Source organism: Manacus candei, unplaced genomic scaffold (assembly GCF_025592945.1).
Source record: "Manacus candei isolate 608988 ecotype Guabito, Panama unplaced genomic scaffold, ASM2559294v1 h1tg000034l, whole genome shotgun sequence".
NCBI classification, from domain to species: domain Eukaryota; kingdom Metazoa; phylum Chordata; class Aves; order Passeriformes; family Pipridae; genus Manacus; species Manacus candei.
In genome coordinates this window covers 983,605-1,009,922 of record NW_026138082.1, presented here as the reverse complement: position 1 = coordinate 1,009,922, position 26,318 = coordinate 983,605, and the positions used below count along the sequence as shown (strand labels likewise).

The following is a 26,318-nucleotide window of genomic DNA, read 5'->3' as shown; positions in this document are numbered from 1 at the left end:
TGAAATATGTGGTATGTACCAGCAGGGACTGCTGTTTTTATGGATGACCTGCAGAATTTAGTCACTATGAACTGCTGGGTTTTTTTGATGGCAGGTGAGATCTAAACACTGTAACAAATGAGTCCTGCAGCACTCCTAGCTAGAGTCTGGGCTTGTAAGGGTGGAGAAGGATAAAGCTGCTGAGGCAGCTAAAGGTCCAAGTAGATACCATGCAGAATTTTGAAGCATCTAAACAGGTGAAACATTTCTCCCTCCATTAAAATGAGGAAAATACTTTTGGCTTTGATTTCGTTAGAGATGGGTTCATTGGAGCTCTCACGCAGAGCCAAACTTTTGTTGCACTTTTAAGCTAGGCATTCCCTGACCACAGTCAGTTTAGCTAGCACTCAACTCGTGTTCCCAGCCTACAGGTGCATGCAAACAGCATGGCTACTGTAATGTTTCATCTTGCTAAAAAGCTCAGCAAGGGCTCTCCCCATCACCTAAATCCCTCTTTCGATTAAAGTTGAATCAGTGATTGCTCCTGATGACAAAAAACCTTTTGTTTAATGAAAATACTTAATGAAAACAGTGAACACCTTCACAGCAGCCACACATGCTTTGGTATGCAACCAAAACGTACTGAAGGAGAATGGGTTGGCCAGTACCCCTGTCAAAAGAATTGCCATAGGGCTTCCTGAAAGCAGGAGTGTTCCAGTGACAGTACATAGCATCATACAATAACCTTTAGGGTACACCATTGTGGGCTCAGGGATGCTCTCCACAGCCCAAAGGCAAGCTTGCCATATAAGAGTGAAAATGCAGCCAGCATTCTCACCTGGCCTCACTGGTTCTCTGGGCATGGGCTCCCATACACTGAAACAACACAAGGTCTGGCCTTCGATATCTGTTACGTAACAGCCTCATCAGCATGAAGGTTAAGAGCAGATTACAAAGCAAATAAATGAGGTTGTGATGCTTTAATAATCTTACACACTTCTGGCAAAACAAGAGTGTGTTAAATCCTAACTGTCAGATCTAATTTCATTCCAGGAAACCACCTTCTGCTACTCCACACTTCTCATTTAGATCCCATTAGAAAGATTTTCATTTCTTCTTAAACACCACTCAGTAATGTGAAACAGCAACAGGGTAAATACAGAGAGTACTGCTCCACTATTCCACTCACTCCTTACATGTACAAATTTCCAGCTGCCTTCCCACTTAATGCTGGGGTCAGACTAGCATGGCTTCTGCTGCCTCTGGTGCAAGAGGTCCATATGTGATAGAAGGGGTGACCTTGATTTGTACTTATCTAGAAGAAGCTAGGTCTTCTTCTATTATCGAGGAACGAAGTGTTAAAAACATTTGTCAAAGAAACCAGCTGTCAAGAAATATTTAAAAAACAAACAAACAAAAAAAGAAAATAAAAAAAGAAAGGGACTAAACAGGCACACTGTTAAATTTCACTATTAAATTGGTTCACTGAGCAAACCTGTGGCAGAATTCAAAATAAGAAGTAGAACAAGGCCTGGGTTCTGTCTGCTGAGCTATGTGAAATGCAGGGTGATCTCTGATTTTGGAGCTTTTGGCAAAGAAGCTAGCATCAGGATAAACCTCTTAACGTCTAATATCACCGTAAACAAACACAAATTGAACTGTTTCCAAATGCTTTACACAGTGTCCTAGAACAATGCAGTCAGTATCCAGATTTCAAAACCCAGAGAATCCCAAATAAATCAAAACAATTTAGTTGTAAGCACAGGTCAGCTAGGTCTTACTCTTATCATGAAGAAAAAAAAAGAAAAAACCCAAACCCAACAAATTAGTGAGGCTGCATGTGCAAATTTCTGACTCCTAGTAGAAATCCATTGTAGTAAATCTGGTTTAGTCTTTTGTTCTGTTTTCTTTTTGCAAGAGATTTTTATCTTTATCTACACTGTAATTACTGGGAAATCTGTATCCATAAAGTAGAAGCAATACTTCTGATTTGCCAGTTCTCAGGAAATATGCCCAACCTGAAATATTTCTGTTCATTGTGGTTAGTGTGACCACTTCTGAGGATATCTCTCATCATCTTCATTCCCTACCACAGTCAGACAAAATTAGTGAAGATTAATTTAGAATACTTTACTGTGTAGCATTTATAAATTATTTACTGCTTTTTAAGGTTACATTACATCCTGGCAGACTGCTTTGTACTTCTAATCAGTTTCTCCTTTGTGCCAGAGATTACAGGGAGAGAAAGAGATCAAAACAAAACTGGTTAAGATGCTATATTGAAATCTATCCCTGTAAGTAATTTTGTCCAGGAGGTCAGAAACAGGCAAATCTTCAAGCTTGGGAAACAATAATGTCAAACATAATGAGAAAGTGAAAAATGGCTTTGAAAATGTATTGCAGTAACTAATCTAAGGAGGGGAAGGTGGCAAGGCTCTTGGTTCATAATGCTCACTTGTAAAAATAATTTCATCTTCCCTTTAGAAAACACAGGAATCGATTTCTGGGTAGAATTGTTATGGTGGCACCACAAATGCAAGGGCCCTGATAAAAAAAATCCCAGCTGCTAAGATGGGCACCAGAGCAGATCTTATATCTCTCTTGCATACATTACGTTTTCTTTTAAATGGACACTAAATAATTGAATATCTCAATGCAGGCTCATGTGACCAGCCCCAAGCCCAAGAGAATAAACACTGTTAGTTTGCAAAGTCAACCATGAAACAAAACAAAACAAAGGAAGATTTAAATCTAGTTTGAAAATTTTTTTTTTATAAGTTTGAAAATTTTTTAGGCAGAGCTGTGCTGAGACTAGGACAAGAAGTATGACCACAATTAAGTGTCTGTTGGAAGGGAGGGTGTATAGAGTAAGCCATGTTGTTCTAGACAATGGCACAGATCTGCATAGATATGCAGTGACTGCTAAAGAAAAACAGGATGAGAAAGAAGAGCCTGGGGCAGGGCACAAGAGCCAAACCACATCACTTAGAGTGTCTCTTTTAGACACTCAAACCAAGCCAGGCTGGCTGGACATTCATCCCTTTCAAGAAGGCTTCATCCTGCATATGGCAGAAAGTAATGTTTGGAGCAAAATAAAGTTTAAAAATCCCTAAACCACAAAGATCAAGTCAGGTCTAGTGCAGCCCCTTCAACCTGGGCACATTATAACTGCTCACCCATACAGGCCACATTGACCCACAGCAGCTCCCTAGTTCCTCTTGCTGTAACACACCAAGTCACTTGACATTGAGAGTGTGAGGATATGCCAGGATGGGAGGATCCCTACCTTGTAGCAGAATCAAATAACTCTTTATTTGTCCAACAGACAGTATCCAATAACAGACATGCCTCAGATGTTCTGCTCACAGCTGAGTCTCTTCGTATTCCACTGCCCCAAGCAAAAACTACTTGTTCTTTAAAAAGAAAATCCCCATTTAATCAGACTGGCCCTAGGCTTTCGCCACTGTCCAACTGTGAGCAACACTGGAGCTTCACACAGGAGCAAGATTTTGCACAGCAGCATCAATACAGCCCATGCAGCCTGAATTGGAACGCACCATGGGGCACTCTCTTCCCACCTATCCAGAAGCAGGTCTTTTCTCAATACTCAGTCTTTTCTCAATGCAGTGGGTATTTTCTCAATATTCTCTCAAATGACAATAAAATCTCCTGAATTTAGGATGTGACGGTCTGCACACTTGGAAGAACTGTTCAGATCATCGATTCAACCAGCCCAAATGCCAGAGTAGAGTCTTCTTTATGTTTTGCTACAGTTTTGGCCCTTCTTGTACAAGCCCTCACCTCAATATCAGCTTTTCACAGAAGACACTATCACATAACTCTATACACCTTGACATCAGCACATCATTCTTGGGCAGCAGTTTGCATGTGCTAGCTGAAAATCTAGCCTGTTAATTATAAAGGGCTCACACTGAGTAGTGGTTCTTTGCAGCTCCACTGTCCAGGTATTCCTAATGTGCAATTATTCCCCTCCAAGCATTCACACATCCCTTAGACAACATATTTCTTTCATGATCTGTTTGCAATGCCACTCCCAGCTGCCAAGCTAAGCCTCTCATTTTAAGAAGCCACATTTAAAGCCTTTGCATCCATAGTTTTCTATGGAGGGTGTTGCATGGTGCCTTATCTTTTCTAACACCAAGACCCTTTTACTTCCAATCTTGTAGCATGCTTTCCACTTGCATCTCCTTAAGCTCTCATCTCTAGTGTGAGGGAAAATGTGGCAGTGCCTTTACCCTGTTGTCTCAAGTGTTCTTGTCCTTATGGCCTTACACTGGTCAATTCTGAATTATTTTTACATCAGAAATGTCTGCCTTTCATCTTTAACTCATCCTTTTTTTCCTGTCTGCCTCCTGACATCTTAGTTTCCAGTCTATAGCTCCATTTTAAGAGCTTTTCAGCCTTTCCCTCACAGTTTTTAGCAGGCAACTTCTGCACCTATGAGGGTAATGGCGTTTTATTTATCCAACAGACAGTACCCAATAACAGACATGAGCAAGGCACAGCAAACAATCAGCATGCAGCTCAGGCACCACATCAAGTGTGACATGATTGATGCTAACAGCATCATAAGCAAAAACAACCAATGGGTCATTTGAGCAGCTCCCAGTGGGTCACGCTCAGCAGTGTTACATGCCACCTGCTGCACCAAGAGGACACCCCAAGGAGGAGGACACCTGCCTGGGTGTCCCTTATTTCTCACCTCACTGGTGGGGAGAAGTTTTCCCTTTTCTCTGTCCCTTCAGGTACCCCTGTCACCACCTCTGCTAATAAAGCCTCATGCATTTAAGGCTAGCTGACCTGCCTCTGTACAAGAAAGGTCAGACTCTCAAATCTAGGTTTGACTGCCGTTTTGCTGACAAGTTGAACTATTAACCAGTATACTTGAGAAAATAAAGATCTTGCCACATCTGCAGATTTGAGGCCTCTTTCATATACAAGATTTTCTTAATGTATTTCATTTCTTTAGCAAACTTTATCTTACAGGTTGCAGGAGGTTGTGCATCTTCTCCATGAGTTTGAAGTAAAAATCTTTAGATTCAAATCAGGAGATTCAGCTTCAGGATGTGACCTCTGAAATGGAACAGTACACAAAATGTGTGCTATTTCAAGCAAAACAGTACAAAATTGCTTAAAGCCTCTCAGCTGATGCTCTGTTAAATAATACACACATCAATTCAGGGATTTTCATATAGATTCAGAAGTCCATGGACAGGAATAATTTTCTCCCTTGTCCTGAAGGGCCAAAAGGTGTTCCTTGGTCTTTCACTGACTACTGTGTAAAACACTGAACAAATGTATCCTGATTTATAGCCCCAGTTCTCATATGGATACAGCCTGCAGCTTCAGGGAGGGCACCTAACCAGGGGCTGGGGTTAAGGAGGAGCAAACAACCTGCCTCATCTGTGCTACAGGCTAGTCCGTGAGATCTGGGTAACCTCTGCTACTTAACTTCCAGCATACTACAGCTTTCTCCTTATGGTTTCTCCCTTGTCTCTCCAAGAGGCCACTTGAGGAACTGCAGTGCTTCCCTAACCTTTAAACCCTCCTTTTACAGAGACTGAATGTTTCCCCCACTACTGTGTCTTTGGTCCAGTTTGTCACACTGCTTCTCATCACACGTATATGGGCAACTGCAGCCTGCTACGAGCCTATGTCCTGCATCAGTTGTTTTAGTTTATACAGATAGCTTTCAATTCACTCATTCTTTCTGTTATTGCTAAGATTGTTTCAGGGAAGGAATGTATTTCAAAAGCTGCGTTTCCTCAGGTTTTCAAACGTTTCAAGCATTTTAGCAATGGCAAATGAAGAATTACAGATTAATTGTCAATGACAGGAAAGATACCTGGGCTTCTCTAAGTCTGCAATCAGTGACAATAACATGTGAGAGATTATGTTAACACCTACAGTTCTTCTCTGGGGCTGTACCTGGCTTTAAAGTGATGACAAAGGACTAATAAGTCAATATGCATTTTTTCCACTCTGGTGAAGAAGTAAGCTAGTTTTAGAAGCTAGAAGAGCTATTACTTCTCCAACAGTGCTCTTTTAACCACACTGGTTCTAACCAACAATGCCAGAAAGAGTAACTCCTTTGGAATCTAGAGTGGATAGATTTTGCCAGCAGATGATATTAACCAAATCAGGCTATAAAGGTACGATCATGCTTTTGTATAAAATCTACTGTTAGAAACAAGCACTGACACAGAGACTGCTGTATTTAGATATGGTCTCAAGATTTGATTCGGGGATTCACAATATTCTAGCAGAAAATTGTATCACTTTGAACAAAGAATTGAACACAAGACTGCAGATAGTTTGTGAGGTCCTTATCTAAAGCCTGCCCAGCATTACACAAGGTCAACAGCCAGGGTGAGCAACATCGAATACACTGAACAATAAGATAAATCTTAAAAGTTTACTTTTAAAATCTCAGCTGAAGGTTAACCACACATTCACATTTCTCCTTAAAGGTTACTTCCCTATATTGGCAAACATTACCGGAAAAAAACAGTAAAAGAAACTAAGTGTGGACAGAAAATACAAAAAAACCTATGTGCCATGCTTTAAGGTCAGGGTAACACACACATCTGCTCTGCTTCCTGAAGCCTTGTAAAAGGAAAGATACAGCCATCATTTCAGATACTACAAATATTGCAGTTTATAATGGTGTTCATAGTTGGTATTTAGATGCAGGCAGATTTTACACCTCTAGTAGGCGATTATGGAGTAAAAATATCACAGATATAGAATATTTTATTATTATTATTATTATTATTATTATTATTATTATTATTATTATTGTAAAGAAAGAAATAGTTCAGCCTAATTTTTAGTGGTTTAACTTAAATTATGTTGCATTCCTGTTATTAGAATGGGATTAACTTTATTTAAAAAAAAACGTAAAAGAGGATATGTATTACATTGCTACCAAATGAGTATTTTCTATAGGAAATCTTAGTGATAGTTTTCTCAGTCATATCTAAGGAATTACCATTTTTTTACTTACAGGGACTTTATTTATTTTTATACACTTTCACACACTATGGGATAAGCTCTCTTCCTTATAGCAACATCTGCCTTTTCTTCACAGGCACACACCCTTTCACAGCTCCTCTCCTCTCTCTCTCTCCCTCCCCAGCTTCTGGCTACCTGCTGCCACGAAGCTTTTGCCCCCACTGGGTGTGCCAGCAGCATTGGACATTTATCCCCACTTGGTACCTTTCTATTTCTTTACTTCCGTTACCTGAAGCATTTCTAATAATTTTCTTTCTTTTTGGAATATCATCCTTATGAAATAGCAAAATATTTAATCTCTCACTAAGCTTATGGTAACAATTCTAAAAGCAAATGCAGCCAAAAGCATAATGTGGTCAGCTGGCTCTTCAGAAATGCTGGAAATGCTTAAATGTATGTGCAATTCCAGTCTTTAGTAACATCGGCAGTGTTAGGTTTGTGGTTGGACTTGATGATCTTAAACATCTTTTCCAACTTAAATGATTCTATGATTCCATTGTTATCTCAGACAAGTTGTCTGCAAACTGTTTATAACTGCATTTTGGGAAAGGAGACTCCACTAGACTCCTATGAAACTCAGGTTAAATTAAATAGCTGTGGAAGACAAGAGCTTACAACTCTGAGAATGAACAAAAGAGAGGTCACCCATCTAGCTTGTGTCTAGCTAACCTTTGCTTCCTCTTGCTTACTACCTGTAGATCATGCCCACTTTCCAGTTCAAGTTCAGGATTCCCAAGCAGAACAGTGGTTACCCAGAAGTAAATTAAATTCAGCAACATATCTGCAAATGTTATGGCAAAATGGCGGAAGTATTATTGATAATTTTTGAATGGTTCTTTCTTGTTCCTATTCCTTGTGCATATATATATATATATATATATATATATATATGAGGAAAATAACAGCCTTGAGTCAGCACATGTTGAAAAAACAATCTTTTATATATATTGGAGGAGCAGAGGACAATTATTTGCAGGTTACAGCCTGAAAGCAATGATCCCTCACAGAGAAGCAGAATCAGTCAAGAATGTTTTTTCTTCAAGACTGAAGTCAGAGCACTCAAACAGCCATGCCATGGGCTCCACAGCAGGAGGCCACAGTGCTGGGATAAATTACAGAATCACAGAATCACCCAGGTTGGAAAAGAGATCTAAGATCATTGAGTCCAACCTTTGACTGAACACCACCTCATCTACCAGACCATGGCCCGAAGTGCCACATCTAGTCTCTTCTTAAATACCTCCAGGGATGGTGGGTGACTGCCACCTCCCTGGACAGCCCATTCCAATGCCCAATCACTCTCTCTGAACAGAACTTCTTCCTAAAGTCTGACCTAAACCTACCATAGTGCAATTTAAGACTGTTCCCTCTTGTCCTACTACTGGTTACCTGGGAGAAGAGATCAATCCCCACCTGGTTACAGCCTTCTTTCAGGTAGTTGTAGAGAGTGATGAGATCTCCTCTGAGCCTCCTGTTCTCCAGGCTGAACAACCCCAGCTCCCTCAGCTCCCTCAGCACTGGACTTGTGCTCGAGTCCCTTCATCACTCTCATTGCCCTTTTTTGGGCCTGCTCCAGCACCTCAATATCCTTCCTAATCTGAGGGGTCCACAACTGGACCCAGTACTCCAGGTGTGGCCTCACCAGCGCTGAGTACAGGAGAAGAATCACTTCCCTGGACCTGTTGGCCACACTGTTCCTGATGCAGGCCAGGATGCCATTGGCCTTCTTGGCCACCTGGGCACACTGCTGGCTCATGTTCAGCTTCCTGTCAATCAGAACCCCGAGGTCCCTTTCTGCCTGGATGCTCTCCAGCCACTCTGTCCCCAGCTTATAGTACTGTCTGCAGCTTTGTGGCCAAAATGCAGGACCCAGCACTTGGCCTTGTTGAACCTCACACCATTAGCCTGCGTATATGTTCAAGCAACTGCAAATCAGATACCAGGGTAATTGAGCTGCCATGGCCATCTTCACAGTGTATTCCTTATGCCAGATAAACACATTTTTAGTTAAGCTTTACTAAAACAGGGGGGAAAAAAAGCCTTTCATTTGATTTTGTTTACATTGAACAGAAGTAATATAACACAGTGGGAAACCAGCCCACAGCCCATTTAGCTATAGCAGGTAAGACAAAATATAGAACTTAACATCTGCCCCTTTGTCAATGACAAAATTTTGACTGACTCTGATAGCACAGGGTCAGTGCCGGGGATGGAAGCACAACTTTCACACCCCAAAACATTTGCATAAAGAAGAGAGAGTCTCACAGCATCAGGAAGATCAAATAAATAAAATGAGCATATCTCAGCCTGAAAGTAAAAAGCATATCCAAGCATTTAATTCCTACTTCCCTCAAAAGAAAACCCACAATCCACCCACAAACCAACTTCCATTTCCCCAAAACACAAACTAACGCTGAGATCAATTCCCTAACACTTTAATAATACACAAGCACACACAGGGTTTAGGACAGTGATGAAAAATGTGTCATGCTTTTCAAGGTTAGTCCCCTTCCACTTTAAAAATATTTATGTTTTCTGGCCTTTGTCCTCACTATGGTCTCCTAGAGAGAAAATGTCCTTCAGAGGCACGCTGACAGAGATCATTGCACACCCAGGCCCAAAGAGACATTGTGGATTTCAGCTGCCAGCATTGGCGGGACAGGCTCTGTTAGCCAGGCAGCAGCTGCAGGACACACTGGGCTCCCAATGCTGGGGAAGCCCTCACATCAGGCATTTCAGCCCCTGCAACACAGTTCAGGGGGAGCAGCTGATCCCACTGAGTACCTGACCCTCTCCACCAGGTGCTGTCTGAGTTGAAAGATAACTGCTCTCTTTTGGACAGTGCTCTTACACAGCAGGTTATTCGCTGTCCCAGCATCCTGACAGGTTTACAAAGTACAAATAAGATGGCTAAGTAGTAGCACAAGGCAACATGAGCTGAAAAAAACTCAAATCACCAAAACCCCAACCACAACACCAGCTCTCTCACCCTCCATAACAAACAAAGAATTTCTACTGTTTGGCTAAATAGGAACAAAGTTCCATACAGTGCATACTGCCAGACATGGACTCTTAAATAGAGTAGCAGATTTTTCTCTTAAATAAGAGAAAACAAGTATTCAGGGTAAGGATGACCAACTGTAAATGAAGGGGAACAAACCTAGATTGACAGAAATTACAAAAAAAAATAAATAATATAACCCCATAGCTCCAGACAGTATCATCAGATAGATGCTGCCCAGACACCAGCACTCTGCTATGGCTTTTCAAGTGTTATTACAATTACAGGACTTCAAGGGATATTTGCAGGAGGCAACCCTGCTCTTGCAGTAACCTGAGCTCTGTCCCTTGCACTGTCTCTAAAGTTTTTGCTTTCAGCTACCCATCTGCAGCATGAGGATTTGGGATCAATAACTCAGCAGTACCTCCTCCTGCTTCCATGGTCACTGCTGCTCCTACACCAAGGTAGCATCAGCATGCACATATTTTGTAGTGGAGTCTTCCTGTCTCTGATTTCCACAGGCCATGAGTATGTGCACCTTGTCTGCAAACACTGATCTCCAGAACACTGTTTCTCAGAAGGACTATGCCAACTTGTATCTATCCTTTGAAGAGACAGTGGTTTTAGTTTGGTGGGGAGATGAGATTGCACTTCAGAAGGTGCTTTGTTTTTGAAAAAAACCAATATATTGATAATTAACAAAAAAAGTAAAGCCAAAATTTCAATATCATGACAAATTTATCAAAAAAAGAACAAAAGAGAATTGCTTAGTTACCCAAATAAAAGTAATGGACAGAAGCCCACACCATTTCTGCCTGAAGGACATAGACACACCTACCACCTGGTTTTAGGCAAAAGTCGTCATCTTCCTCCATTTCATCCAATGAATCTACACCTGACAACACTAGACAGTTTACAGTGGTAACACCTCACCCACTGAAATTCTAGTTTTGCATTATTCAGTTAGCCCTCCTACCCTCTCTCACAGCACTGCAGTCATTCAAGGAGGGAAGTTTCACCAGTACCTGTGGAAAGCAGCAAAGGAAAGGTATCTAGGGCACTGTGGATATTCTATTCCCTATCAATATTAGTGGCAATACAGCCTAGACTTGCACTGCTAGCCTTGAACATCTCAGCAAATCAGAGTGATGAATTATTTAGGACAAACACTTTGAGCTTCAAACTGAGAACAGTGGAGGTGCCTATTTTCTGCAGTGGCTTCCTCAGAAAGTCTCCCCCTGCTCCCCTGCTAGGACATTGGAAGTGATACTAGGAACACTGCCTCAGTTAAAAAACATTGTCATTGTTTCACAAACCTTTACCAAACTTTAACCAATTAGGTAGTACTATTCCATGTCGGCTATTTTCTCCAGATTATTTGACAGTGCAACTGCTAAATTAAACTATTTCAAAGAACAAAACCAGTGCCAAGAGAGGGGAGGACATTTTGTACATGTCAAGATCTGATGATTTCCAAAGGTCAACCTGACCCACGCTTCCAAGTGACAAGCCTGACATCTGGTCATGAGGCTTGGAATCAAGGATGAACCTCCTCCCCACAGCTTTCACATTACAGCATGCCCCAGCTGAAATGGTATTTATGAGTGCCTTGTGAGAAGGAAAAGCAAGTGTCATGTGTGCCCCACAGGGTTGGCAGAAATCTGCAAGAAATTTGCCATCACAAACCCAGTCTCAGGTGGTACTGTTTCAGTTCTACACAAGAGTAAATCTGCTCTACAAAGGTAGTGTGTCAAATGGGCATCTGACCACTGGCAGTAAAAACACAGAATCCCATTACTCTCAGTAATCTTGCTGCTGGGTCCACTGATGATACAGAAAGCCAGAGAGACAATCATTATTTTATATTCTAATTACCTGCGTGACAAAGGCCACTGCATTTCCCCAAATTCCCATTTGGTCTCAGGTCTACAAAATTAAATCTTTCTTAAACATTTTCGAGAGGTCAAGAATCCAAAGTAGCACTTTGTAAATCAGGTCAGTGAGTCTTAGAAGTGCACATCTTATTATTTTTCTTTTTTGCTAAAATCCATCTAACTAGAATCCAAGGATGCCAAGCAGGGTGTTTACACTTTAAGAAGATGTAATTTTTTGCTTCTCCTCATTATTCATGCACAGTCCCAAAGCAAATTTATAGCGAGCTTCTAAAAATAGCATTAATAATCTTAGGGGCTGCATTAAGACCCTAATTAAGATAGTATATGAATTTTTCCTGCTTGCACCTAAGATTATAGATTTAAGCTACACACTCACAAGACTCCTTAAGGAATTTGTTTTCTTAACACCAGTTTGGGAAAGATGGTCATCATTCTTGCTTCCATACAAGGTGTTGAGACATCAAGTCAGAAGTATTTCACTACCTTGGTGTGACTTGTTAAACCACATTTAGGACCCGGCTTCTCAGTGGACATTGTAGCTCACAGCGTAACTCCCCTGGACCTGGTTGCAGCTGAAAACATTCATCAGCTCTGAAAGTGCTCTCCAAGATGAGAAGTGAGGCACTGCGGAAAGGAGGAGTCTTCTCACAAGGCTTTTCTGAGGTGAGCTTTTTAGCTTTACACAAGACCTTCTCAGCACAAGCAAGAGTGGGAGTCGGTTTCCAACAAACAACGCAGTTGCTTCAGTACCAAGACCACCCCTTCATCCAACGTTGTTGCTCCCTATCCACCGCTCAGCTGGCAACATCGGTAACAAAACTGGATAGATTTATCAACCAATCACCTCTCTCTCCCACAGCCATGGTTCACATGCAGGGTAAATCCCTCCTGCACACTGCAGACACAGGGATCACAGCCAGCCTTGGAACTGCTTCTTCCACAGTCCTCTCGTCAGAAACGGCAAGCACTGGCCTACAGATTGCCATTGCTGGAGCGGGAGGAATAGAGCCTGCTGCTACCAAATAGGCCTACAATTTTCTGGGAGCCATGAGCTAAAGGAAAAGTTGATGAAAAAGAGTTCAAGCAAGAAATAAGAGGTGAAGATTCTAACCCCAAATTTGTACCATCAGTCCCGAACACAACTTTTGCTCCAACAGGTTAGCTTTGAGAAACCATGTAAAATGCACCATAGTTGAAAAGGATGTTACTAACAGCCTCTCTATCTCTGTCCATACAAGGCAGAAAAAGACACCTCCAACTTTTCAGTAAGAGTTAAACCCTGATTTAACTTGCAACTCAGGTTAAATACTCGTCCCCTCAGAAGTTACCATACATCAGTGAAATGAGTTTGTGTTGCTTTTTTCTGCATAAAGAGTTCAAAGACTCCTCACTGGAAACAATTGCCATTTAACAACTAGTATCCTAGAAAGCTGTAAACGAGTCCTGATTTAACTGAACTGAAAACTCATTATTACCGAAAGAAATCATACACTGTAACAATGACCAAAGCTTTCCTGGAAGAGCTCTCTCTCTGGATTTGTCATTACCATCTATATCCTAACACTCCTAAATAATTCAGTACAGCATTTAGCCCTGTGTCCTTGCCTCTCTACTCAGAAACCACTCTCACTCTTTACAGTATATTTCAGCAACAGGGAGGAAAAATCTGTCTGGATTGTGGTTCCTCCTTGTGCTGTGCAACTGAGGGGGGAACCTCAGTTACCCTTTCTCTCTCAGCATAGAAGCACAGGTTTTATTTATTTTATTTTTTTGGAAAAAGTGTTTATTAGACAACTAAATATAGAGCATTATTTATCCACACAGAGTCATGACCATGTGGGCTCAGATTCACATGCAAATTCCCCTTTTAATAATCCTAATGCAGGGAGTGCTCCAATCAGAGCGCTATCAGTCCCAGCTCCCAGATACCTGATGCCAGCTTTGCTGGTAATGTAGGCCACCGAAGCAAATCCAGAGAGATTGAGCTGGAAGTGGAGAGAGGCTCTGAGATCTATTTGCTTGGCTTCCTGACGACGAGGGGGTGTGTAACTTCTTTTTGTCTTTTCCACTATAAAGGGGATATCATTTAAGAGGGATCATTAGCTGAGAGCAGCCCGGCTGGGTCGAGGCTGGGAGGCGGGGACGCAGTTGCAAGCAGTGGAGCAAGGTGGAGGCACGAAGACAGAAGACCAGGCTAATGAAAGCATGAGGTGGCTCTTGGGCAGCAGCTTGAAAAAATTTGGACACGCTGACAGGGGAAACTATGACTGGCTAAACAGTGAACCTGGTGGGCAACTTCTGGAAACAGAGCTTCAGGTCTGTACCCTCCTGCTCATCTCTGTGACATGTCCTTTGACTTAGCATGTGTGTATGTCCCTATAATGCCTCATGTATAGTGCAGAGTAAAAAGCTGGGAACTGGGATGTGTCAAAGCAGTACTGCTCAATTACACCGAGTCAGAGCATTTATTTATTGCTGTTAAGTTGTTTTAAACACATTTGTGGGAAAAGAAAAATGTTAGATGGAAAAATTCTCTTGGAGTGGCAGGTAAGGAAGTTTAATTACTTCTTTTAAGCATAATGCATTTTGCTATTCCTTGATTTCCTTTCTCTTAAATGCATGTTTATGCTTTGGATCTGGTCCTGTGAAGCCTTTCTGCAGATGTTGCGAGTCGGTAGCAGGCAGCAATGAACTCTTGTTCCCTAAGCTGTGCGCTGATTACTTCTGTGAGAGAGGATCACATGCAGGCGAGTGGGGGGAGGGAAGTAGCCCCCAGAGATGAAAACACAGCGTGTCTTTCTGGCTTTGTCTGGCATACAGTGAGAGGGTTTCTCTGATCAAAAATAATAATTTAAGGTGCATGTACATCCCCAGTAAATGTCCGAGTCAAGTAGCATTAGCAAATGAACTGGCCAGACTAGTTAGCTGAGATATGAAGTATACTGTTGCAAAATAAAAGGGGATAAATGGGTGTCAAAACAGGAGAAAAAGTAGTCCTTAATAACTCTGCAATTTTAACAAAATCTATCTCATCAGTAAGATTGCCAGAGTTAGAGTAGCAATGGCAATGTCTTCACACCTCAAGACTGCTTTTATCTGACACTGGGAAACAAAGAGCATCACCAGAGTCACATTTCAACAAGTATTTGAAAATTCAGTGTAAATCTAGGCTCACTTTTAAATTATGTGTCGTTATTAATGTATACAAAAACACATCAAAATGTTTTTCTATTTGTCAGATTTATGTTTCTACTGTTTATAAGCAATAATGAGTCAGCTTTAAAAAGCAGGATAGAGCTTGGAAAAGCACCTATGGGAGGACCACAGCCTAATGACTTCAGACTTTGTTCCAAATCCACTTAAACATTTCAGAAGTATTGGTTTCATGATTCAACTTGAAAAGATATAAGTATAAATATGGGCTATTTAAATAAAAGTAATTTTATTAGAGTTCTAAGTACTCTAGCAAATCATTAACAATATAATAAATCTTAGCATCAATCACTTCAGTGGGAATTTCAGTAAGCAAATAAACTTTTACTTTTCTATCCTTACACCAAAGCTTTCTTTAAACTCATGTTTGGCCTTATTAGGTCATTCTCTCCCAAGCCAGGTAGTATCCCTCTTTTGTCTAGACACACGGTTCAGCTCCAAACCCATTCCATTACTCATCATGGATATACCACACAACTCAGCTCCACTCTGCATTTTATTCCTTTATCAACAGGCACGAGTAAAAGCTCATCTTAGCTGATATGGGTCACGTAATCTGTAAGCTGGCAACTGTACATGCTCAGCATGTTAAAAAAACATAGGCAGACAGATTACTAATGAAAGGCTTTACTACTTTAGTCTGTGCTCAGTGTTTGGGAAAACTGACTCTCTGCTTCAATTCCTACAAATATATAATGAAAGGAAGAGAATAAACATGAGCCTACAATGACCAAACTATTCTAAGAATCAGTTCTGGGAAAACATAACTTTTTAGAAACATGATCGCTTTTACTCCGAAGCCCTTTTCTGCCTTTCTCTATTTTATAAAGGATATTTTCCCTATATTTATGTGTCTGTAACTTATTTCATGGTGGAAGTCAGATCCTTATTTTTGTCAATTACAAACCTGACAATTGCTGCTTGTGATGACACAAGCAGAGCACACTGATGTCCAGTGAAGCAGCATCCAACCAAACCAGTTAGGAAAACACTGCCTAATAATGCCCTCAGTCACTTCATATGCCTAGTTTGGAAACTTTCAGGGGTTAAACAGTAAAGGATTTTACTTCATATATGTTCTGCAGTTGGTTTACTTTCACTTCAACTAATGAAGATTCAGATTGAATTTTAGATCATTTTATTTTCCAGTTCTGGCAGCTATTCCTGTTATCTATACAGATAACAGGAATATACTTTTCTAGTTTTAGAGGCTAGTTTTATTTCAGTTTACAACTTTAGTAATAGTTTGGAATTTCTAAGTAATTATTTATTTTTTATTAAGTGACCTTTGACTCATTGTATTAAAATTATTTTTATTTTTGATGTAATTTTTTTTTAATGCCCATAAGATTTTCCAAGCCTTTATGTCAAGATCTGCGCAACTTTCTTCACTAGCCCCTTAGTCAGTCATTGCTGAAATGGGTACAAAACCATGACAGAAAAACAGGGACTAATACTGATCAATTGTATCGCAATACATTTGATAATATATATGGATTTACCTACAAGAAGCTCATCAGCTTTTTGAACTACATCTCAAACTAAAAGCAGTCCATGTAAAATGCTTGGCAGGAGACAGTATCAAAATGGATATATAACTCCCTGTTCAGGTTCTCTGCATCTGTAGGGCAGCATTAATTTATTTAAAACTATTTCAATTTGAATAATACACTACGTAGCCTACAAATTATTTAACCCAGATAGGAAAGGCTTAACACTAGCTGTGTTTAAAAAACTGTGAACCCTTTGAAACACAGACTGAGGAAAACTGGTCCTTGCTGTCATCTGTCAGCATACAGAAAAAAAACATATTGCCCAATACTTAATCCTACCTGCCTCACATGCTACTATTTTGCAGATTGCACTAAAACACACTTAATGTCCTTTCACAACTATACAGGACATGGTATTAGCTTCATTATAGCCATTCAGTGTGCTACTTCCCCCCCCCTCCTTCTCAGCATACAGCTCAGGGTCTTATTTACTGCATCTTCTTCAAAAAACCAAATTTATTATGTCTCCTTTTGCATACATTACACAAGTGCCTGGTTGCTATCTATTCAGTAGTTATTTTGAATAGATTAGGATAAAACAGGAGTAATTCAGTTGGAAGGGACCTGCAATGAAAATCTAGTCCAACCACCTGACCATTTCAGGGAGTACAAGAGGATATGAACTGTTTCATAATAACCTATGTAATTTTTGCCCAGATCCCTCAGTGCAACAAAGCACTTGCAGGTTCAGGGTATTGCTCTTTCACCTTCAGATGCAGCAATACAGATGCAGAATTTCTGCAGACCAGACCCAGGGATCTCAACCCAGGCACTTTAAGTGAGGTATAACCAACAAATAACCCACAACAAACACCTCTGCTGAACTGTCTTGCCCCTCCCCTAGACCATTCAGTAACAGAGGCAGGCATACAGCTCCCCAGGACAGCATTCACTATCCCACACTAGCAGGCAGTCCTCTCAATTCCCCCACTCTTCTGACTCAGTCACTACATACCCTACACATCCTGCAACACAGTACCCTGAGGTATTGTGGTCTTCTTCCCTAAGCAATCTATCACAAACCTGAGTAGGCACTTTGTACACAATAATGTAATTAAAAATTATATGCATTGCAGAACAAATTAAGGAATTATAGATTTCCAAAATGCTGGCATTTATTCAACCTTGAGAGCTTGATTTTGCAACTTTAGAAACAATGCTATAGGTTACTCTTGGAGGGCTTTTAGGCCAGTAACCCGCTGACATCCCAAGCTGTCCTTTTGTACCTACTTCACAGACTGTGGTCATCTGAGCTAGTTTATACTACAAATAGTTTCACTTCTTCCATTTTTTTACCATTAGATGCAAACTTTCCCCTCCAACAATAATATATTTTACACATTTCCCTTGATGGGTATACAAGGCCCAAGACCACTGGCTTCCAGTTTAGGCTTTGGAGTAATGTATTTCCCTGAGACCCAAGACTATTTGTTAATTTCTTCTATCAAGCTTAACCTTTTCCTTCCTTCTCCTGCCTCATAGTTTTTCACTAGCCCTTTCCTTTTCCCTTCTTATTTGAAAAGAATGGGACTGCTGCAGTGAGAGTGTTGTTCCTCAGATTTCTACTCTCAGTCCTATTCAGTCTTACTGCCCTCAGTCTTGGTTCCCTTTTGGCTTTCCTCCCCACAGTTTTATATCTTGTTCTCACAAGCCAAGGCTCTCCTTCCACACTGCTGCACAATTCTGATCTGTACTCTTCTCCACTCTGTCCATCCCTGATGAGTTCACAGCTCCTCACTTCAGAAACATCAATTCTCATCCTGTGCTTCAAATCCACATCCAACCCACCAATCCTTCCCGTGTCTCCCTGCCATACAGTGGACTCTCTGAAATACAGTGTTGGTAAGAGGCTATGTCTTATAACAGGATGTATCAGGCAACCATAACAGTAGTCTGTGCTTCCACCAGCACATGAAGGATACACCGTCCTTGACCACTTTAACAAACGAATATCCTTTCAGTGAAATTTATAGGGAAGCTGCACCAAGTTTAAAGGATAATCAGGGTTTTATATACCTTTTACTAATCTCATGTAGAAAAAGCTGGCAATGTCCCTCTCTCAAATCTCTGTCCTCACAAACCACCAGATTACTGTACAACTCATAGATACTACGAACAGCACTTAACCTGGCTGAAAGCCTGCTTCCTACAAATTTAACCCCAAACTTAGACTTGGATCTCAAAAATATGCTCTTCACTGATTGTGAATAATGCTGTCCAATATAAGCTCAGCTCTTCGAAATATTTACTGTAAGAGTATTGGTAACACATCAGCATGGGTGAGTCTCCGAATAAGCAGTGCACAAATACAATACTGAATGCTTCTTTTCATTTTCCCAGAAGTGTTTTATGCCCCTCGTAAGACCCACTAAAAAAGCATTAATGAACTTAAAAAAAAAAATCCCCTCATTTTTAAAAGATTATTTAATGACTGGATTAGAAGAACAGCGGGAACAGTTTCTTCCAACTCTGCTTTTTCCTGTAGCCCATTTAATAGTCAGGTAAGACAACAGCTTGTACTGCCAGAAGCTCTTTAATAAAAAATGATCAGTAAATATAAAAGAGTTCTTTAGTATGCATTTTTGGGGAAAAAGACAGCTGGGGAAAAAAAAAGCTTAAATAGCTTACCCACAAAAGTTTCAATATATTTTTAAATTACTTTAATGGATTTGGCTTCAGACCCACAATACCTTAGGGGAAAAAAAGAGGCAGAAATCTCCCCTATGCTATGTTTTAGAAGTCAAAACCTATTTACTTTGTTTTTCTTAGGCAGAATTTCATAATAGGACAACAAACAGAAAGGTTACAGATACCTGGTAGATAATCAGTTGAATGGAGGGTTACAGTGTGATTTTGTAGCTGGAAGAATTACTATAATTCTTGGAAGAATAAGCACAGAAAGTAGAAAGTTTTTGTAGACTAAGAAGGGAGCACTGGGGTTACTGGCCCTTTTCACAAAGCCATTGCTGCAAAAAGCCATTTTGCATCCCTGCTTCCAAATGCTTTGAGGAAAGAACCACTCAATTTCTCCTAGCTTGAATAGGTACCTTCATTCAAAATAAATGACATCTGATCTATTGACCTGTTGAGTCTCACCATACAAACATGAAAAAGCCATCTGAGAGCATTCTTCAGGAACTTACTAAGGGAATGAGTTGATAATAAATAGCATTATAGGGTTTGGGTTTTCTTACTTCTCTAGACTGGACTCTGAATGAGATCCACTTATTAGAAGCTAGAGCAAGATAGAGCCATACTGAAAAAAAGCTACATTAAATTTTAAAACTAAAGCTAATACAACAGAAGAGCACAAATGGCTTTGTTGGTTTTGTTTGTTGGGATTTTTTTTAGTAGCTAATGACTCCAGTTATCATTACAGAACAATTTAAAAGCTGTGAGACAGAGGCCTTTTGTGCTACACGTCAGAAAATAAAAGTTGACAGCTAACAGTCACAACTGTTATTACTCTTACACAAGAAGTTCTTTTTCCACAGTTTCAATCAGGGAAAAATGATTCTTGGAAAGCCGGCAGAAAAAGCTCAAGAAAGAGCCCCAGTCCAGGCTGTACTAACACACCATGTCAGGGTCTGGCCTGTAAGATTAGAACAACCCAAAGAATAGGTATTGTAGGCAATGGGCCCTGTTTGAATGGACTAGTTGTCATAACATTTGTTCTTTAAACAGTTTTTCAAATACAAAGAAACAACACTAGATGGTGCTTCCCCTGGATCATCTGCAATCCACTGTTCTCACAAATTTTAAAAGCTTGACTAATCTCCCACAAAGTGGACTGGTCCCTCTATAATCCAAGAGCAATAAAATGTAAGTGTCAAACAAAATTACATACACTTCCAGGTTGTTGGGTTTTTTCCCCATTTGGATACAGGGTTTCCTAGAAATGCAATAGTCTTTCCAACTTTTCTGTTTCTTTTGTCTCCAGTTGTGATTTGCTTTAATGAGCCAGCAAATAGAGTTTGGCAATTCAGGAGTCTGCAAAACATATCATTTGATTGACATTAATGCAGACAGAAAGAAATCTGGAAAAGCGACTGCTAGAGCATAAGGGGGGAGATGGACAGAAAACATTTTTGCTTTCTCATTAAGAGGTCTCCAGGAATCCAACACACTACCTATTTGCTTTGATTACAGAGCAGACAACAGACAAGTTCAACCAAAGACGACATAGAACCATTTCTGTGCATCATACTGCCTGCCACCATGATGCTCTTCCTGGCATTCCTGCTGCTCTTCCTGTACCGCCGTTGCCAGCGCCCCACTCAGCAGGGGCAGATCTTCAGCATCGACCTTCCTGAGGCCCTGCCTGAACATGATGTGTCCAATTTCCTTTCTGCACTGCCCTGGAACAGTGAACAGAGTTTCCACTACTCCACACTGGTCCCTGATGCCACATTCCTCTCTGTGTGTTTACCTCCATCGTATGAGGAGGCCACCATGAAGACTTCCATGGAAGAGGCTCACACTGAGCTCTCTCCAGACCCAGTGCCTCCTTATGAAGAGAGCACACTGCAGACCAGCAGCGCCAAATAAACTTTCTATGGAAGCACCTTAGCTGAAGCATGCAACCCCCTCAAGGCACAAGGGTAGAACTGCTATGGCCTTTAAAATCTGTGAAAAGATTCCAAATGAGGCACCAAACCAATGAATTTATGCAGGAAGAAACTTGAAGTAACAGGGAATGAGTCTCTTCACCTCATCCTAGGACTCTCTACCTTCCATTTGTGGCAAGTGTACACATGGCATAGCACCAAATCTGACCCAGACTGGCAGCATGGGTATTCCAGTTAACAAACATGTCATGAAAGGATTAAACTTAAGGAAAGTTGAGAAGCTGTTCCTCTGCCATCCATCACCTACAAAGAAATTTCAATAACGTTATAGATTCACTTGTCACAAAAAGGGCTTTTAGCACATGCCTATTTCAGTTTGGAGTTTTTTTCTATGTGTTTATTTTTAATCGAGTCTTTGACAAGCTTAGTCACTCCATCTGTGTGTGTTAACGTTACATCATTCTGCAGTGCTCTGGAATGATCACAACTCTCAGGAAAGCAAATAAATATATAATATATACAAAATTTCCAGCAACTGTCTGCAAAGGTTCTAATGTGCACTGTGGATACAGGCTGTCTTTTCTCACAGTTGAACAATGAGAACAATCAGAGAAGATCTGATTGTTCTGGGTGTGGAAGACTCCATACAAGAGCACATTCACACTATTGCTGCAAGCTTCCTGCCAAGGTCTGCAAGGTCCCAGTGTTCCAGACTACTCGCTTGACTTCTTTTCCAATTTACAAGTCTGAAATAATAAACCGTGTGACTTGTTTGGTGCAGTGTGTAAAGAAGCTGGAGAAAACTTAATAAATTCAAATGCACCAAAAAAATCTGGTCTGTATTTCAAAACAGCATTATGATCTCTTCCCCTTCATCACTAAGGCAAAGTAAAGCCAATTCTAGTGTGTTGATGGCAGTGGCTCAGAGGGTTTGCACATGCATACTTTTAGACTATCTTTAATTTTTCTTAGAGGATAGCATTTTCACCATGTTGATAGATGCTCTTGTTACAGAAGGTGGCTACTACAGATCCTGACAGCCTCAAAGTTATGTTGGCAAGCCACAGACAAAAGTAATGTCATGGAATAGCTGACACCTGCAAACAAGAAACTATTGTAACAGCTGTGTGCAGTCTTGGTGTAACTAACAAATCCAAAGGCTGCCCTGACCCGCACTCTATGATCTCAGCAACTGTCAGGAGGTGTCAGTATCAGCCAGTCCTGCTTTATGAACTTACCACATTCCTTAAAAAACCCAACAAAACCAACAATACAATAATGGAAGAAAAAATCATTGCTGTGCAGCAGAAGAAAGGCCGCTTTCAAGCTGCAAGGTACTTAAAGCTCATGTTATGTCAACAGTGACACAATCACAGTAACCAAATAGTCCAGGTCAAAACTGATGTTGCCACTCATACATTTCTCTTATAACAAGAAAAAATATCTGCCTCTTATAATTCAGAAATGGGATTGTTTTCTTGAATTACAATTTGAGATAATTCCTTTTCTAATGTTCCATTTTGCTTATCAAACTGCAGCAGCAGATGTTTTGGAAAAAATCAAATTCAACCATTTTTCTTTTCAGACCACATCTGGGAACAGTTCCTCTATTTGCTGGTGCATTTGAAAGTACTATATTCTACTGTCTCCTTGCATTTTCTTTACCTTCTTAATATTTGGTACACACAGTTGTTGCCAGCTACAAGGAAAGCTGGACAAATATACGGGCCCCAAACAACATAACTAATTGGAAAGGTGCAAAGCTTTGAGGTTCAAAGATAAATCACTTCTGCCTCTGGTGTCTGTATATTCCACTGTCTTCAGCAAAGTTGTACAGATACACTTGAAAACTAAGCTATTGTCATATCCAGTGGAGTATATTTTGCCTTAAAAGATCTACTGCGTTCTGAAATGAGCTGCACTGTTATTCAGCACAGATTCTTGTTTATCCTTAACCTGGGTAGAGCCTGATACTCAGCCCCTGGGCTCATCATTCTAAACGGCTCTCTAGTTACCTTACTTACAATTAAAAAAAACTTTTTGATTGCTTTCTTGTGACCAAGACTTATATACTTCTAAAATAGCTGAGAATTGCTATTCTCTGGAAACATATAGAGAGTGATTGTGTTTCACACAGTATTTACTGGATAACTCTTGAATCCTACTTTAGATAAATAGTTTCTGATTGTTTGCATTACTATAGACAATTAAAAACAGACACTTGCTCAATTTCAAATTAACAGAAACACTGCCATGACTTAAATTCCTCTTTCTAGTAGACTGCTTTTTATTCCATCTGGAATTTGTATCCCTTACCTCATTCCAAAACAAATTTGTCTAGTCTTGCATGTTAATTGTCCCTAGTGGGTTTCAACCTAACCAGCACCTCTGCTCTTAAGCCCCCACCACAAAGAGAAGGTCCACTAAAACAAAAAGAGAATGTTTCTCCTGCAAACATATTGAAATTAAATCTCCATTGCCCAGAAGCTACCTCTGATCATATTAGCCTGTGGTGACACACATCTCAGTAACCACAGTGTTACTGGTGTTAGTGCTACTGCTTGTGGAGCAGCTGTCATGTCCTTAGGGTAAGCACCTTTTGCATCCAAGAGGAGAGCTCATGACCTGAAAGGAACTCGTGCCTGGTCATACAGCAACCATAAGTGCAAGGGGAAGATCTTTAATTTTCTTAGCTCCAGTAATCTCAAAGGTGAAGGTTTTAGACTGAGGAGAGACATTAAATTTTCGATTACATAAAAGGTAATTGCAAACAAAGCAAAATAAGCACCCCTCATGCTTGCACCAATCTGAACTGGTACTAGTGATCTTAAAGTGAAACAAGTTTAAGTCAGAAAAGAAATTTCTAAAAGTGAAGTGCAGTCTGAAAGTGCAGCAAAGCACTGGCAACACCATCTCTGGTCACATTAAGAAGTTAGACAAACTTATGTCCAGAGTGATGAAGGTTCCTAACTGGAGCAAGGAACAGACTGGATGTCTTCTCTAAGTCCTTTCTTGGTATAGCTAAAGCTATATCAAATTAAATTTTGTTCATAATTTCCAAATTTTGTATGAAATCAGATGGCTGTTTCTTTGAAAATTTGATACTAGGAGATTTCATATGCATCCAGAAATCACTGTAACACTGGCATTGTAATTTATAACCACAAAGTTCTTTTTCTTTTTTTTTAAAATCTCATATCTGCTACTACACATATAAAGTCTTATAGGTTTTTAACTCACCTAATGTGAAGGGCAACTATATTTCAGTTTTCTATTATAAGAATATTGAGAACCATGATGAGATTATTTATAGAACCCCTTGTTTATACTTAGTAGGAAACTATGGAACAATATGGACCCTCTCATTAAGGAGGTTTCAGAAGCTCAGAGAGCAATCTCTGTGCATCTCCTCTTTGTGAGAGCTGCCAGTCTCTCTTACTGACATCAATCCACTGCTCTGTAGACCAAGACGCAGATACATCTTGTACACATGCCAGTTATTTGCTCAAAAGACATTTAAAGGAAAGCAACACAGGTAATTCATACAAAACAGTTCTATTAAATATCAACTGAAAGCATTCAGCACGCATCTCCAGTAATAATACAGTACTTTCACATCCAGTAATAATACAGTACTTTCAAATTAGTAGAATATCCTGTCTCTCTCACTTTACCTGAAGGAAGGAAAGATGAGACACCTCTTCGCAACCACAGTAGGAGCTCAGAAACTAACATCTTGGATAAAAATGATTCATGCTTGTGCATAGATCAAGCATCTGGTACCTAATCTTTGATGAGCTAAAAACTAATTCATGATTCACTGGTTTGTACTTGCAAGTGACAAAATACGTTTTTCAAAACAGGACAGTCACTTCTTGGCCTTGGCCTAGGAAAGACAGAATAAGCACTTCAATGTATAAATTTCTCTTCAGAGAGATGCTTGTGTGTAACAAATACCTTGTCTAGAAATTTAGATCCCTCACTGAAATGGAAAAACTTTACATAAAAAAAAAAAAGCAAACTCTGACATTGAGTCAGAATATCTTTATGATAGTTCAATAATATCACAGTGGCCAAGAAAGAACTGCCCCCAAAATACAACATTTGGCTTAATCTATGCTTATAAGGATTTTGCTTGTGCCCCTATGCCAGCAAAGCCTCCAAATACAGACATATAATTACTTTTACCAGTACAAACTCCACTAGCATGAACTGTATGTGCTCTAGTAGTCAAATAACTCTTACAAATGTAGGTTTTATCTATATTAGAAGGTGACTCAGCAGTCTTATTCTGGCTAAATACAAAACTGCAGCAACTCAGAAGCAGATTCATAGAGGAGTCTGTCTTGCAGAGAATGGTAATTGGCAGAGATGACACCTATTGCTGTCCAGTTTTAATTCACAACCTCCATACATCTGACAGTAAGCAGACCATTGATTTAGCTGCTGGTTCAATCAAGGGCACAGGAGCTAACAGGTAGTAGTACTCCTTACAGGAGTTAGCTTAAGGACAAGAATGAAAAGTGAAGGCTTTCAAGTCACACCTTGTTCACCAGAAGATATGTGTAACACAGCTCTTTCTACTTTCCAGTTTCTTCCTCTTGAAGGCCTGTAAGTTTTGCATCCTCTGGTTCCACTGCTTGCACCACTTGAAAAGTTATAACTTCAGATTAAGTGCAATTTGTACCAAAGAACAAAAAATGATAGCACAATTTTTATACTGTTTAAGGCAATTTCAACATTTGACCTACATTGAAACTACTCGATTACAACCTTTTTGAGAGAATTTAAATAGCTGTTTTCCATACTGTACAAAGCCTTTCTTTAGCTTTGATACAGCTTCCTGAAAAACAAACTTTTCCCTGAGACAATATTATGAAGGCAAGAATCCTTCCAACAGAAGGAATTACTTCTGTTCTGGGTCACAGTCAATAAAGCAGCAATAAATCTTGTAATGTAACTCAACACACTTAAAAGTATTTAAAAATACCTGTAACAAACAGTGCCTGATAAACCATGGGAAAGCAAGGTTCAGCATTCCAGATGTCTTCAGATGCAACCACCTCTTTCAATG

General features: G+C 40.1%; 1 protein-coding gene across 2 annotated transcripts; it reads left to right on the top strand.

Annotated features, from left to right (window-relative positions):
* Window positions 1–68: 68 nt before the first annotated feature.
* On the top strand, window positions 69–25,436 carry SMIM28 (small integral membrane protein 28). Of its 2 annotated transcripts, XM_051792635.1 has the most exons (3): window positions 69–94; window positions 13,987–14,226; window positions 20,826–25,436. In XM_051792635.1, exons 2-3 carry the CDS (start codon window positions 14,116–14,118, stop codon window positions 21,222–21,224), a joined length of 510 nt encoding a protein of 169 aa, XP_051648595.1. In that variant the 5' UTR covers window positions 69–94; window positions 13,987–14,115; the 3' UTR covers window positions 21,225–25,436. The 2 variants fall into 2 exon arrangements, with proteins under 2 accessions (XP_051648595.1, XP_051648594.1); XM_051792634.1 differs by lacking the exon at window positions 69–94 and having other exon boundaries at window positions 13,395–14,226.
* The last annotated feature ends 882 nt before the right edge of the window (window positions 25,437–26,318 follow it).